General features: G+C 44.0%; 1 protein-coding gene across 6 annotated transcripts in view; it reads right to left on the reverse strand.

The window, feature by feature from the left end:
• Nucleotides 1-1,685: 1,685 nt before the first annotated feature.
• FHIT (fragile histidine triad diadenosine triphosphatase) overlaps nucleotides 1,686-13,174 on the reverse strand; it is a 540,874-nt gene continuing 529,385 nt past the window's right edge. For 4 of the 6 annotated variants that reach the window (XM_058845396.1, XM_058845400.1, XM_058845401.1 and 1 more), the window contains 2 exons: nucleotides 13,038-13,141; nucleotides 1,686-5,534 (listed from right to left, as the gene is read on the reverse strand). In XM_058845396.1, the coding sequence (XP_058701379.1) occupies nucleotides 13,040-13,141 (102 nt within the window). In that variant the 3' untranslated portion in view covers nucleotides 1,686-5,534; nucleotides 13,038-13,039. The remainder of the gene's footprint in view (nucleotides 5,535-13,037; nucleotides 13,142-13,174) is intronic. The other 2 variants (XM_058845398.1, XM_058845397.1) reach the window with 1 other exon arrangement.

Below are 13,174 nucleotides of genomic sequence, written 5' to 3' on the forward strand. Positions count from 1 at the left end.
TTGTGTGTGTGTGCTGGGTGTCTGTCTGAGGGGCACTGCATGGCTAACGAGGCCTGGGAGAGAGCAGGATTTTGCACTGAGCCACCCCCTTGGGAGCCCAGGTTTGTTCCCAGCTCTGGTTTGGGCTGTGCTGCAAGGGCTGTGCAGACACAGGGCACAGGCTGGGGACATGGGGGGCCTTTGCCCACCTACTCCATCCATCAGGGAGAGCTCTGGGGAGCTCTTCCTATTGCCCTGCAGACAGGCACCTGCCCCAGGACAGATGGAGTGCACAAATTCCTGCTTTTATTGACTATGAGACTGAGCAAATGCACTCAGGGAGAAACCTTTGCAAATATATTTCTCTGTCTTCCCCTTCCCTCTCTGCATTCTTGATGGAACATGAGGTGACCTGAAGGGCCTGTCCCTGCCTCAGCTGTCCCAGAGGAGCACTGGCAGCACCACAATTCACCAAGGCCCCTCTGCCACTGCTCTTTAATGACGCTCCAGTGATGCTCAGCCAGAGCCCAGGAAAAATGAAGTGCTGATTTAGGCTGAAAAGCCAGTGCTAGCTAATATGGGAAATTACTCCAGCAATCATCACTCTTTTCCTGTCACTATGGTGACAAAAGAAATGACAAAAGCCTGAGCAGAAAGATATGGTGACACAAGTAGAGAGGGACAGAGCAAATGCCTGGCAGCTGTGAGGCAGATCCAAGAGGGGACAGGCAGTACAGGAAACCTGTGCTGGAGCCATTGCTCACTGTTGGGTGCAGTTGTGTCCCACACAGGGGTTTTCAATGTGACAAAAGCACTAAACCCACGTTGCACCAAGTGCCACAGTCAATGTAGCTAACACAGACCTAAAAAATATAATAAACTCAGTCATACAAGGCTTTCATGCCACAGCTTTAATCCTAACACACTAACCATTGATTTTTGCACCACCTTCCTCTCTGCAGGATTTGCCACTCACCCTAAGGGGGCCTCCTCCCCACAGTGTCAGCAGCTGAGCATTGTGAGAGGACACAGCGAGGAACTCTGCTCTTCCCAGCCGAAACAATGATCACCTGGGACTCAGAAACAGGAATCTATAATGAATGGGAAAGCACAGGAGGACATGCCTGGAGGCAGCCCGGGACTGTGAGGAGCAGCTGAAGTGATTCTGGCTGCTCAGCCCCTTGTCTCTGCAGCACTGCTGGTCAGGTTTCCCTGGGCATGCCCCATCATAGCACGCACAAAGACAAGGTCACCAGCTCCCAGATGCCCAAACACCAGGCTGCTCAAGGAGAGAAATCTATCTCAAGAATGTCTTCTCAAGAAACATCAAATAAGAAATTGGGCAATTGCAGCAAAATGTGCAGTTCCAAGGACAACTTGCTCAGGAGTCTCTGGTGGAGAAGGTGCCGGTGTGTTGGTGCCCATCCTGCAGTGACACTCCTAGCTCTGGGGGCCAGGTGGAGTCACCAGCAGACTGAACAGCATCCAATGTCTTTACCACTTTAGGCTGACTTTTTATATTCTTGGAGTCACCTTCTAAAGGAGGAAAAAGGGTGAGGTGCAGTGGGGGAGCAGAAGAGGGTTCTGGAGAGAGAAGCAGGGAAAATCTTTATCCTGAAATGGCAAGCCAAACACACCCTCTGGCCCCTCATCTTTTTTTCCTTTTTTTTTTTTTTTTCAGGAGGGAACACTATTTTATAGCCAGCTCTACTCATGAATGATTGTGCAGAGCTCTGCTAATGGGCCCTGCCAAGCTGTGGTCACCCTACGGAGCTATTGGCAGGAGAGGTGGCAAGTTGGAAAGGACTACAAGGGAACTCTGCATGATATTTTTTGATGAGCTGATTATTCAGAAATTTCACAAGAGCTGAAATATATCACTCTGTTCTGAAACTCATGGGCCTGCCAACACACAGGACAGCTTACATGAGCACCAGCATTTTCTCCTTCACAGAGCTGCTGGCCTGCACGTCAGGAACCAGATGCGGGAATCGGAAAAGGCTTTTCAGCAGCCATCGACCACAGTGACAGTGAGAGGTGGGGAGTGGATAGGAGTACACAGAAAGCTGGCATAGAAATTATTTTGGTACTTTCATGGCTGTCACTATGTGTGTATTTGGGCTTGAGAGTTTTTCATTAGCTCTGTGGGTACTGGGGCATTAAGATTTTTATTGCTTTATGGCTGGGAATGAGATGACCTCAGATCCCACATGGATTCAGGTATTTTTATTTCAGGAGTGCTCAGTCCCTGGCCACACTTCAGGGTACTGTCACATGCCAGGAGCTGACTTTGCCTCCCCTCACTGCAGCCAGAACCCGCTGTCTTGGCATTGGCCTGAGTCTGCAGCCCAGTCAGGCTCCCACAGAGACCAACAGAACATTTTCCCTTCTCTCCAACATGAATTAAAAACAAAACACTGGCTTATTTGAGCACAGAATCAAAAGAGAGCCTGATACCTGAGGGGTGGGTGAATGTGTGCTGGGGGGTTGGTTGGAAGAAGCCTAGATTTCTGAATTAACACACAAAGTCTTCAAGGAGCTGACACGGCCCATCCCCAGCCCATTGACCTGTCAGCACATAACCACTTTGAGCTGCCTGGGGTGGCATCAGCTGGCCTGTGGAGAACCTGGAGCTGGTACATCTGCATCTGGAGCAAGAACAATGCTGAATTGCTGAAAGACAAATAACAAACATCCTCATGCTGCACTCACAGCCTTTGCTGAAAGCACTTGAGCTGCCTGGCATGGCAGGAAGCGGATGTATGGGCTGATGTGTCCCCATCAAATGTGTGCTCCCAATAACCCATCTGTTCTCAGACATCTCTTCTGCAATTTCTGTCCCAGGGTAGTCAGGGGAGATGTGGAGCTCCCAACCTGCTCCTACAAGTCAGTGAGGAGAAGTGTGGCTGAACCACAGCTGCTTTACCCATAGAAAAAGAGGCACACAGGCACAGCCCTTGCAGCCCTTCGGAGGAACTGCTGCTTCAGGAAAAACACGTAGGAATTGAAGAAATCTGGGAAATTTTCATCTGTGTAAGGACATGGAACAAAGGTCTGAGCTCTGTCCTGTTATGAAGGCACTCCACAGGGACCATTCCTCTTGTGCCATGTCCATCTGAGCCCCTGCACAGGTGATATTTCCTGTGTTTCCTGCTTTGGGTGAGGGAGCTCAGCACTGCAGCATTCCCCAGCCCAAAGACAAGCCCCAGGTATGACTCCCATGAGGGTGAGAGATGAAGGTTGAAAAGGACAAAGATGGTTCCAAAGGCCATCAGTGTCTTGAGCACAGCATCTCCTCACATTTCCAGCAATGGCATCTCTGTGTACAGCTCCCTGCCTGTGGAAAATTAGGTCTGCAAGAAGTATATAAATGATCCAGACACCATCCTCAAGGTCCATATCTTAAAAAAACAGTGAGGGTTTACTCCATATACTGCTGCAGGAAGTCATGTACTTCATGATCTGCCTTTTCTAATCGCTCCTTATCTCTCACTCCAATCCTTTCTCATGTCCCTCATCTATTGCAAATTCCCTTTTTAAGCTGGAGCGAAGCACATAAATATTTTCATGCTGCATAAATAGGTTGTTTTGTGCATAATGTCACAGGAGGCTTTTTTTAAAAACAGGACCTTTAGTGCTGTGATAACGGCCTCCTCATTTACACAAATGAAATCTTCCATGGAGCTCAGCACTCATCTGCTCTGCAGCCCCCATGCAAAATGGTTGGCGCAGCGCCCGCTCATCACAGGCTACAGAATTAATACAGAATATTCCATAATAAATAGGAAGCCATTGAGCACCAGGTTTAAAAATGCCTTGCAAATGTAACTGATGCTGAGGTTTTTCTTTTAGTGTTCCCCAGCAGCACAACCATTGTCTTCCTTCTGTCTGAAATCAGAGCTACTTGAAATGCTAAAGAGCAAAAGGACAACCATTTATGTTGGCCCATTTGCCAGTATCTTTGACCATTCTGTCTGCTCACCTTACCTTCTCTGTCACTTCTTGCTCCCTGACCTTCATTTCCTGTTTATTCAGCCCTTGCTCAGGGTCTAAAAAGTGCAGACACCATCAAAATGGACTTTTCATTTGCTCTGCACAGAAAAAGAAATAGTGTTACAATCTGTACAGTTTTTAAAAGGGCTAATGGAAGATATTGGGGGCCACACTGGGTCATGGTAAGTCTTTGAATCAAACTGGTTTTCTGGAGCAATATTTAAATAGCACGACAGTAAAAACTGGAATCAAACATCAGTGATTTTGCTCCAGTATTTCTATTTAAATTTGACAAGCATAAAGACTTCAAGCCAATGGACTGAATGGCTCTGCAGTACAGAGCAGAGAGAGACTTGGTGAAAATTATGAGAGCTCATCCATAGTGCATTTTCATACTTCTCAGGTCAGGTTGTAACCCTCCAGGACAGACAATCATGGAGCAGTTGAATTTGTTCTGAACATGATCACACTGTGCTGCCAGGCAGGCAAAGCTCCACCAGGCTCTGGCTTGGACCTGGCTGTGACCTCCTCAAGCCCTCGGGTAGGCTCTGCACCCTATGGCCTCTCTCAGCATGGCTCTTATTGAAAGACTTGGGGGCATTTTGTTTTTCATCCTGAGACTGGGGGACACAGAAATCTTTGGTTGTTTGCTTCCCTGCAGTTCCAGAGGAGGATTATGGGTGCTCTTTTCACACAAATCTTACGGACTCATTTATTTTCTCTTCCATCTGTTGTTCGCCTTCTTTTCCTGTATTATGTGTTAGCAATCAACAGCTAACCCATGGTGGGTTTCTTCCTGTGCAGGGTTCTGAACACAGCATTTCTTGCTGAGATTGTTCCCTGTGGGAGGCTCCCACTCGTTGTTTGTGGCTGGGAACAGCCATCCATGCCAGTCTAACCCTAATGTGATTACTTCTATCCCATGAGCAACTTCACATATTAATTGTTTTGCAGAAATGTTTTGTATCACTTAAAACTCCAGAAGTCTTGTCATAATGCATTAAGAAAGAGAGAAAAGAAAGATCTCAGGAAGCTTAATATTTCCTGTTATAGGACCCATCCAAAGGAAAAACAGCTTTTGAAGTTTATCTTGGCTAGTCTGTAACAAACTCTTGGTTTGTATGAATTGCCACAGTGCTAAAAGATCTAATTTTTCTATGATAAAATAGCCTACCTACAATAACTGAATCAAAGAGCACAACATGGAGAAAACACTTTGTTATGTACCTAAACGCAGTAGCTACCTGATTTTCCTGGCATTTTATTTCGATTTAGGCCAAGGGACAATTTAAAAAGATTCATTCCCAAGTACACAATTCAGAAAAATATGAGTTACAATTCAGAGCAATATTTTGAACCACTGCTGTTTAGTTGTCTTAGCTGGAATTCAACGTTGATGATATCCAAAGGTCCAATAAAATTTTTCATGGAAGAATCCCATATTTGTAGAACATAATAAAATTGTTGAGCTGCACCTCCAGGGCCACTAAGAACTGGAGAATGAGGTTGTTCTTTCTGGGGACTTCCTGGCGTCATGGGATGTGTTCCAAACACTTTGTTACCTGAGAAATATCAAACATAACAGATCATTACATATAATAGCAGCTTTGATCTTTGTTAGTAAGACAAAATGTGAGGCTGTTTATTACTAACTACTTAGGTGCTCATTAGTGTGTTCTGACAGGAGTCACTGACAGCAATAGGCAAAAGGAAATGTTCAGAGTTAAACCCCCACACAGCACATGGCAGCTCCTATTAGAGCCCGTGCAACAGAGGAAGGAGAAAAGACTTGCTCACAACTATTTTAAAATTATTTACCACAGCAAGAAAGAGATTTATCTGATTTATTATCTGCTTTTTCAATAAACTGCGCTTGCAAATAATACTAATGCCTGCCTTTCACATCATGCTTTTCATTCTAACTCACAAAGCACCCTTGGACAGAGGTCAGGATCATTTTACAAAGAACAAACATGAAGTGAGGCCACCTCTCTGATGTCCCTGAGTAAGACAGCAGAGTACCCAGCTCTGTTGACCGCTCGTCACAGGAACAAAGGATTAGAAAGGGCATCTTGTGTCATCAAATCCAGCTTCTTACTCTTCAAATCTATTTTGCTATTATAACCTCATGCAAGGCTCTTTGGGGTTCATGATCTCTTATATAAGCTCCTACAAATAATCTTTCAAGACTATCATCTCTTGTATATCCTCGTCTACCCTGTGGTAGGACTCTGCCTAATGCCAGGGAATTACACACCAGTGGTTTGGGATCATCACCCTGAAAATCACCCCAGCCTCACACACTGGAGAATGAATGGGGCATTTCTTGCCAGGTCTGCTCCAGTTTTATGCATCTCTTGGTGCTCCATCCTAGTAAAAGGCCTGTAATAGATGCCATGACAGATGTGGAAGGTGTTCTCGAAGCAGAGAAATAGAAATGCTGAGAGCCTGCCAGCTGTGGAAGCTGTGTGTGAAATCCCTGCACAAGCTCACAGCACAGTTGCTACTGCGGTGATAGCTGGAGGCTTGCAGCAGCCCCAGGTGCTGACACAAATGGGGCATTTGAGTTTATCCCTGCAATACCTCTGCTTTTGTGTAGAGACTGACATCCTGGCAAACAACAGAGCCTCAAGTACACTCAGTCCAACATATTTCCAAAATCCATCACCCCCTTCCTTTCTCAAATAACTACTTACTGGAGGAGTTATTAATGCCTTTCCACCTACACAGCCGAGATACCGACACTCACACAAAGGCAGTGTTGGAGCTTTGAGGTCATGTTCAAGTTGCTGGCTCGAATGTCTCTCTGGGCAGTTCTATTATGCAGCAGCTACAGCAACAGGATACCGCGATACAAACCTTAGCTAATAATTGAGCATGAAATGGGCTTTTGGCTTGGTATCTTCAGTTTTGTACCTTCACTTCAGAACATGTTTAGAGCTGGCTTCAATACTGGGAAAATTATCTCAGCTTATTAAACACAAAGCTGTTACCCGAGTGTTAGACGAGGGCACGGCCCCCGAACTCGCTCCCTGGGGCTGCGCGCGAGGCTCGGATCTTGCTGCTGTTGTGGCTGCAATTCCCCAGCCACCCACTTCTTTGTTTGATTGTCTTTTCTCACTGAAACATATGTTTCCCATTCCCACGGCATTTTGAGCAACAGTTTCCATTGTAAGCCCCTCCTGACTGACAGTTCGATGGCAGCCTGTGAATCACTTGGCACGTATTTTGTGAATCTGCTTCAAGGAGGGTCTGGCTGTTTGGTAAGAGCATCCTCTGACAGCTTTGGGGGCAAGAGATGAGCACCATTCTAGGACAGGTTTGGGTGTAAAAATTCCTGGTCACAGTTGATATCATCCCTATTTGAAGCTCAGCATTGTCCTGCACCTCACTTCTTTTACCCCAAGTCCTGTGACAAATCTCCGTCACTTATGCTCAGCTTTCCCCATTTTCTTCTCATACAACATGACACACAAAGCCTATGATGAATCAAGAACTGATCACACTGGCAATATTTAATTTGGACAGGCAGCCCAGGTAGGCATTCAGACTGCTGGATGTGCAGGTTAAGAGAACATTTGGCTGTCAGCTCTCTTCACCAACAGTAACACATTCACTGCTTTGCATTTATGCTGTACAATCATGTCTGTGTCTCTGGCCCTGATATTTCTACTGTAGCCATAATTGCAGAATCCAAGCAGTGCTGTGTGGAATTCATGTACTGGACAGCTGAATTAAATGGCTACCTATAGGAAAATGAAAGTCCAGAGAATGAGGTGTATAACTTTCAGGACAGTACTACGAGCCTCAAACCAGGGCCCTGGAATAGGTTTGAGTGGGACATTATTGCCTCCCACAAGAGGATGGCATTTCATTTATAAATCTAGCTAGCTCTCCTGTAGCTCTGTTTTCATAAGAAATAATCACATGCTTCACCCAGAAAAATAATCAGCCTCAACACTGAGGCTGCTGTGCACAGCACACCACATTTATTTGGGGAAGCCTTTTTGCCCTGAGCTTTCCAGGCTGGGTGTCACTGCTGTACAGCCACTGCACCACTGCTGGCTGCTTACATCTTCCCTTGAAGAGGTAATCTAATTCTTGTGTACAAACCTTCTCCCTGCTGCAGAGTTGGAGGGTCTGGGTATTTTACACTTAAAAAATACCAGCAAGGGCCAGATTATATTTGTTGGATTTGTGTTGATAATTAACTTGCCCTGCATCCCATTGAAATGACAAAAAACATTACTTTATATGTACTTACTGTAGAAAAAGAGAATTTTGGGTGGAAAAGCACAGACCCTATGATCTGATCCATCTTCTCTTTGCTATTTCCAACTACTTACAGCATAATGTCACACTGAAATGCACACTTGGAGTGCTGCATTCTCTTCTGACAGATTGTTATGATGTTTTTCAAGGTGACCTTCATAAAACGTGTTTCTTTTCAAGCTTATACTTCATTCTCAGGTCATAATAGTTTCACACAGACAAGCAAACTGCCAGCTCCTGCTTTCTAATTAATGCTTCTTGGAGGCTTCTGAGTGGGGGATATAGTTAATAGCATTTAAATCTGGAATGCAGAGGAATCTATAGCAGATTACTGTGTGTTCTGTGATGTGTGGGATATGTGTTTACTTAAGGGTTACACACAAACAGCTCCAGGACCATGCCCCTTTGGGAACTGCCCAGGCCCTGGCACCACCTTGACCCTAACTCTCAAAAGGCTGCCCTGCTTTATAAAGTGAGGCTCTGAAACTACTGAGCTTGCTTGCTGCACCCCTTGTCCCTGCTCCCATTTCCCATAACACAGCATGCTGTGGTTTTCAAAACTGCCTGGTGACTCTGCCCTGCCAACAGGCAGCACCAAGTGCAGGAAACACCTCTGACCACACCTGTGGTGCCCACCCAGGGGACAACCTGCATTGTGACCCACAGTGCAGGTACAGCATCTTCTGGGCAGGCTGTGTCCTCCCTGCATCCCAGATCCACTCTGTGGATCACAGACACAGCCATCACTTTCTGTGTTTGTGCAGTTTAAAGTACCAGAACTGATAGGAGGTTTTTTTCTTACAGTAAAACAAGCAAAGATGGGTGTTGCAAGTAATTTTGTCATACTTGCCTAAATTTAAGGAAAGTGATAGGATTGCTCTGGTGCTCACTCTCATGCATGCAGCATGGATTGTCACACTCCAGAGGTGCTGAAGCAAAATCAGATGCAAGTCAAATTGCCAGTTTAAATTCCCCCTGGCCAGCTGCTGCTATCAGTGGTAATTTCCCTGCTGAAGTCAACAGAGCAGCATTTTTTCACACATGACGAGATCTTGGTGCAGAACAGGCAGCTGTGAGGCAGGATGAGCGCTCTCAAAGAATGAGTGGGGAAAAAAAAAGAATAAAATTTATACTCTCTGGAAAAGCTGAAAAGACTATATTATCCAGAAACATTGCCAGACTGGCAAGAGGAAGGACTGACATCAGAAATCCTGCAAGACTGTGCAGGACACATTACTTTGAAGGGATTTTTACAAGAAGTTGGCATGTTGCAGAACACAAAATATTCAGGCAGCTAAGCAATTAAAAGCTATAGAATATTTGTAACTCCAAGTACTCAGCAACAGAATATCAGTCAGCTTCTTTATGCAAAGGGACATTTTGACACTGTACTAAGACTGACTACTTTTCTAATGGCATAAAAGTATTACTTCAGTTATGCACAAAATAGGAAAACTATAGAAACTTGTACAGCCTGGTTCTTTCTTCAGAAATAACAGCACAGAGTGAAGCTGCCTTTGAAGAGACACATTTTTCACATACAATCTGAAGGTTAGCAAGTCTTTTAATCTTTAGCCTTTTTGCTGGCATGTGCAATTTAAAATGCACAAAACAGACTATCAAAACACCCAGCTATACATACTTAGAAAATTCAAAAGGCACATCTGAAAATAGGCTTGGAAATTAGGGTGCTGCATCAAATACTGCTCTTTGAGTAAAGACTTTTTCCCTGTGGATCCACCTCAAAAAGCAACCAAGTTATCAAACACGGCTGACCAGAGGACAGCCAACACAGAATGAGAAACAACTCCCAAAGAAGTCCTAAAGAGGTAAAATCTTGGTGCTACTTAGCAAGAGAGTGACTAACTGGGAAAATTCTATATAAAATATCCTCCCCCTAGAAACTTTCTCCACAGAATATTTTTATTTCCTTTTCTTTCTCTCTTCCAGAGTCACATGAAGTTCACCTGAACTTCAGCTCTGCACACACAGTTCTGTGAGCAGACCCTGCACTTGCTGGGGCAATTCAAGAAGTGACAAATCCTTCCAATGGGGTGGGATCCAGTGGCATGGGCACACCCAGGGGAAGACCAGAAACACATGCAAAACACAAATTCACTCACTGATATTGCACACAAGGATAAAATATTTAAAGATAAGCCTTTTCTCAAGGGTGGAAACTTAGCAAGGCTAAATGGGTTAATTTCCTTAAGGAAGTGGGTGGATATTTTGGGTCCTCTGGGGACTGATATAGAAGCACTTAACTGTAGTTAGTCAGCCAGCCAAGAGGGATCAGCACCAGCAAAGGAAGTAGGGAGAGAGCTAAGAACTTCTTGCCTTACTCAAGTATTTATTAGGAAAAATTTATTTGCAAGTCCTTCTTGATCAGATAGTCTCTAAATAAAGGTAGAAGATGCTACTGTACCTAGTCCAGTCATACAGGAGTTGTGGCAGGTGATGAAGGACTTCTGATAAATGTAAGGGTAGCTGAAAAGCCCTAAAACACAGCTTGATCTGCACAGGCTGATCTAGCTAAGCTGGGATTCTTTTAAAAAAACAATGAAGTACAAAAATATTGCATGAGGTCTTAAAAATTTCTATATACTGGCTGCAGAACATCCACATTCAGCTCTTTCTGGCTTTCCCTATGCTGCATGAAATAACCTCAAATCAAGTGTCATTCAGATAAACCTACAAATGGCAAAATGGATTCTTTGTAAGTGAAATACAAAAATAGCTTCAAAGAAGGATGCATATAACCTTGTTAATTTGTCAAAAGTTTTCAGTCTTCATAACTTTAGAAGCAAGGTTAAGAGAGTAAACAAAGGCTGAGAAATGAAGAAGGTGCAGAGATATACCTTTATCTCAGGTTCAGAGCCTTAAACCTCAGAAGCAAAATAATGTTGGGGAGAAGATATTTGCAGTGATGCCTGATGTTGGGAATCAAGGGTAGGAAGGACTGCCTGTACTAGGCATTCTCATGATAATGATGCCAGGAAGATTTAATTTACCAGGTTGTTCTAGGAAAGGTAATGACCTTAATATCATGGGAAATGTACCAAGAGGTCATCCACACAGACACACACTGACTCATTTTCATAATAAATGGAAATAGATGTCCAGCCACACGAATTTGCTTGCAGGAAAGGATTTATACCATCTATCCAGCTTTGTGTTTAGTATCAGAAGGAGTGAAGAACATTTTATTGATATATGGGGATTTAATTCTAACCCCTTTGAGAATCTCTAGGAAAAAAATGCATTTCCAATTAATTTCTGAAGAAACAAAAAAACCACAAAACAAAACAAAAGAAAACAAAACAAATCAAAAAAGTCCCCCATTGTTTCCCCAATAAAGGGAAACAATGGGATCATACTGGAACAGGGATGTGCCATTTTCCTTTAAGTACTATTCATTGGTGGCTGGGCCATAGATGGAGCACCACATAATGCCTCTGTTAGAGAAGAGTGCTTACACATGCATTACCAAGGATATGCTCTTCCTGGCTGAGTAATTCACTTTTGAGCAGCATATTTCTGAGAAGGTGAAAAGTGGGTGTCTGAATGCAACTCCAGCAGCCACTGCAGAAATGTGACTGTTTAGCCCAAACCCTGCTGCTCCAAACCCTGGAGGTCCCAGCTGCTGGGGAGAAATTTCCTTCACAGATGGGAATTACATGTGTTACATGGCTTTTTCTGTGCCCATCCACAGAAGGGCTGGCACAGCTACTTTGGCTGGGGATGACAAGAGCATGGTCACGATGCAAGAAAAAATGGAAGGGGAAGTCTGATGAAGTCGAAATGGAGTCATCCAAAATGCCACCCAAATGGCAGAATGGCACAGGAGATGAGAGCTGCCACGTAAGTGTGCCACCCATACGACGCGCAGTTTAACTCAAGATTTCTCAAGCTGGGCTGCAAGCAGTGAGTCACACAGAAAGGGGAGGGTTATTTCTGGGATTTTGGTTCTTCAGAGGAAAAACATGACAGTCAGAAATGACAGAGAAGTGAGTGCTGGATGATGGCAAACAGCATATGGGGAGCAGGGGAGAAGGAGCTTCTGGCATCCTCGCTGCAGTGTTTCATCCCAGCCTAACTCACATTGATCTCTGGGGCCAGTTAATTTCTGCTGGAAGAATCTGGCTCCTGGGACTCCAGGTACAAAATTAAAAACTCTCAATTTCTAGAGCACCAATGTTAGTGTTTGCCAAATGTTTTCTCTTTTCTATTCCTCTTTGCAAATATATATTTTTTTCTTTTAAGATCGGTGGAAAATTTAGCAGAACAGGAAGTTTTCTAGCAGGCTTAGTTTTGGAAGTTGAACTGATCAAATAATTTAATACTTGACATGTCAGGTTAGTATTTGCTCATCCACTCTATTGTCTGAATTCTGATACAATTTTGTATGTATAGGTGCATATGCACATGTGGTTGTACACAGACACACCAGTTTTAGCCCTGTGTAGAGGTACCAGGGCTATTTTCTGCCCTAAAAATAGAGGGAAGATACGTTAGGTTAAAAACTCCTCTTCAGTAAATGCTGATGATTCTCATTTCTAGATATACTATTATTTTTGCTGTCTGGAAACAAAATGCTCTAGGATCTTGCTGATTTGTTCCAGAAGGAGCATGTTATTCCAGCCACTGTTGGTGTGCTGTGTCCTTTTGGAAACAAAACAAAGCTAAGAGCTTTGGTTTCTTTTGTTTCATTCTAGATATTTTCCCTGTTGTCCTCAAGAAGCCACTAGAGGCTTGAGCAGAGTTTTGGAGTAAGCCAATGTTCAAATCATTACCTCTAATTTTCCTGGAAATACTTCTTCAGAATTTCTGCTTCAGCTGCCATTTCTTCTTCTGTTCTCCACTTGTCAGGGGAATCATCTTTGTCATGTCGCTGCAACTTTTTGAGGGAGAAAGAAAAAAAAAAATCAGG

Source organism: Poecile atricapillus, chromosome 9 (assembly GCF_030490865.1).
Source record: "Poecile atricapillus isolate bPoeAtr1 chromosome 9, bPoeAtr1.hap1, whole genome shotgun sequence".
Lineage (NCBI taxonomy): Eukaryota > Metazoa > Chordata > Aves > Passeriformes > Paridae > Poecile > Poecile atricapillus.